A 2,258-nucleotide genomic window follows, 5' to 3' on the forward strand; every position below is an offset into this window, starting at 1 on the left:
TGTATGTGTATGTGTGCGTGTGCGTGTGCATGTGTGTGTGTAAGGGAGCTTCATCATTTGGGCTTTTACACATTGCGATCAGATACAGAAATACCTCATAAACTTTGATTTAAGAGCGTCCGATGATCTCGTTTTATTTTGATGAACATTAACCACATGAACAATGCCTTATCTTGGATTGAATGTAATGGCATTTATCTGTGAAAGAGATGGCTTTACTCATTCAAAGTTTCACTCAGAATAGAGGCAGCTTCAAACCAACTTAACAAACTCACACCCGCCAACCATCAAACCTACCAAGGTGATGTTGGACCAATGTCCGACTACTGGGAAGGGTTTACAAAGGGCCTAGGGTATCGACACATTGCATCTAGAAAAAAAAAAACACTTCAGACTTGTCATTGTATTGTGATCACATATTTCTGTTGTGACTATGTAGCGAGCTATCCAAGGTTTCCTTCTGCTGGAGTTGGACTGTATGAGACCAAGCCAGACCTAGCAGTTCGACTGTATATAACATTGGTGTTGACTGTATTTAATAATGTTCATGACTGTTATTTTCTTCTATAATATTCTATACTATGGGTAACTGTTTTGTGGCTTCACTGGCCTGCTGCGTGGGGCTGGCTAACGTTTGGCTAACGTTGAAGAAACATTCAGATGGACTACGTGCACTGCGTCTATATGCACTTTGATTTATCAGGGAAATTTTATTAATGTTTTGTAAATGTTTCATATGACACTTAATGTGCCATTCCAGTTTTTACATCATCATGGAAATTATGTGTTTCATTTAAACAGCAAATATCATTTATGTACTTCATGTTTTTTTCAATCGATTAACAGATTGACTGGTTGATTTCCAAGTAATGAAGTGTTTTACCAAAGTGACTGTGAACTTGTAACTTTCGATACAGTTGAATTATTTTTCTTAAGAAAAGAATATATCTATATATTGAGCGGGGGGGCGTACATCTCATTGTTTCAGTTACTGTCATTCTCAACAGCAAAGTTGTATCAATAAAAATGTTTTAAAAAGTGTGATCCTTCTCTCATGAGGAATGTTCACTGGTTAGATCCTTTGTCAGAGGAATTGTCAAACATTGCTAAGAGAACAAGGTTATTTCTACTGGCATAGTACAAAAATGGGACAAGTCAAGTTGTAGAGGATTCAAATTTAACAAATGAAAAATGATGCACACCTGAAGCAATGGCAACACAAAGCTTCATGAGCAGGATGAAGTCACAATTAGAACAATGTGACCTGAAGTACGGCTATAGTTACAACACAAGACTGGCAACCCTTCTTTTTTCCATTTCAGCTGCTCTGGCCTGATCTCTTGACTGCTCTTGATGTTTGGGTTTTTCTCCTCTTCTTTCCTGCACCCTCTGCTAATGGTCTGGCTTTACTACTGTACTCTGCATGGTGGAACCACCACACACACATATATGCATGTACTTTATGTATAAACAAACATGCACACAAAGACTTATGCTAATGTAACATTTTTATTGTTGCTCATTCTGTCACATACAAAAGACCTATTCCAGCAATCAGACATATGAGCACACACCTCTTTATAGTCTCTATTGCTGACTGCACCCAGACTCAGCTCTCCGTTTTCTCCTCCACAGGCCAACGTTGTCATGGAGACCGCTCTGTGTTCTGTCGCATGGAGGTGCTGAAGCGCTACTGCTCTCTACCAGAGTACCAACGCATGTGCTGCAAGTCCTGCAGCAATGTCACCATTCCAGAGCCTCTGCCCAAATCCTACTCCACATCCACCCCCATCACTTCCATCCTGTCCAGTGTTACAGCTCCTCCACCCACCAGCACCCTCAGCTCTGGCTTCACTTCCTTCCAACCCACCACAGCTGTTATAACCACCATTGCAGCTTCTACCATCAATCTCTGGACCACCACTAATCCTCCCATTTCTACCACTGCTGTCCCTCATTTCACCCCTTCCCCACTAAGTGTGACACAAATGATCACTACTCATCCTCGAGCTGCTACCAGTGCGCCAGCCCTCCTCACTACCTTTTCCATGGCAACAACCTCAATTATTACAACTTCTCCCAGTGTTACTGCTCATCCCTTACCTCTGCCTGCCCCAGACATAGACGAGTACAGAGATCCACAGTTACAGACCACTATAAGTAGTCCAACAACATCTGGTATGACTATTACACACCTTACAGAAACAACCAATCAAACTATGACAAATCCAACAGACAGCAGTACAAAAACAGACGCC

General features: G+C 41.5%; 1 protein-coding gene across 3 annotated transcripts in view; it reads left to right on the plus strand.

The window, feature by feature from the left end:
- Positions 1-2,258, plus strand: part of LOC116697403 (A disintegrin and metalloproteinase with thrombospondin motifs 2) — a 105,604-nt gene that overhangs the window by 100,624 nt on the left and 2,722 nt on the right. For all 3 annotated transcript variants that reach the window (XM_032528752.1, XM_032528753.1, XM_032528754.1), the window contains 2 exons: positions 1,636-1,735; positions 1,775-2,258. The exon at positions 1,775-2,258 is cut by the window's right edge. In XM_032528752.1, the coding sequence (XP_032384643.1) occupies positions 1,636-1,735; positions 1,775-2,258 (584 nt within the window). The remainder of the gene's footprint in view (positions 1-1,635; positions 1,736-1,774) is intronic.

This window comes from Etheostoma spectabile, chromosome 10 (assembly GCF_008692095.1).
Source record: "Etheostoma spectabile isolate EspeVRDwgs_2016 chromosome 10, UIUC_Espe_1.0, whole genome shotgun sequence".
In the NCBI taxonomy this organism is placed as follows: domain Eukaryota; kingdom Metazoa; phylum Chordata; class Actinopteri; order Perciformes; family Percidae; genus Etheostoma; species Etheostoma spectabile.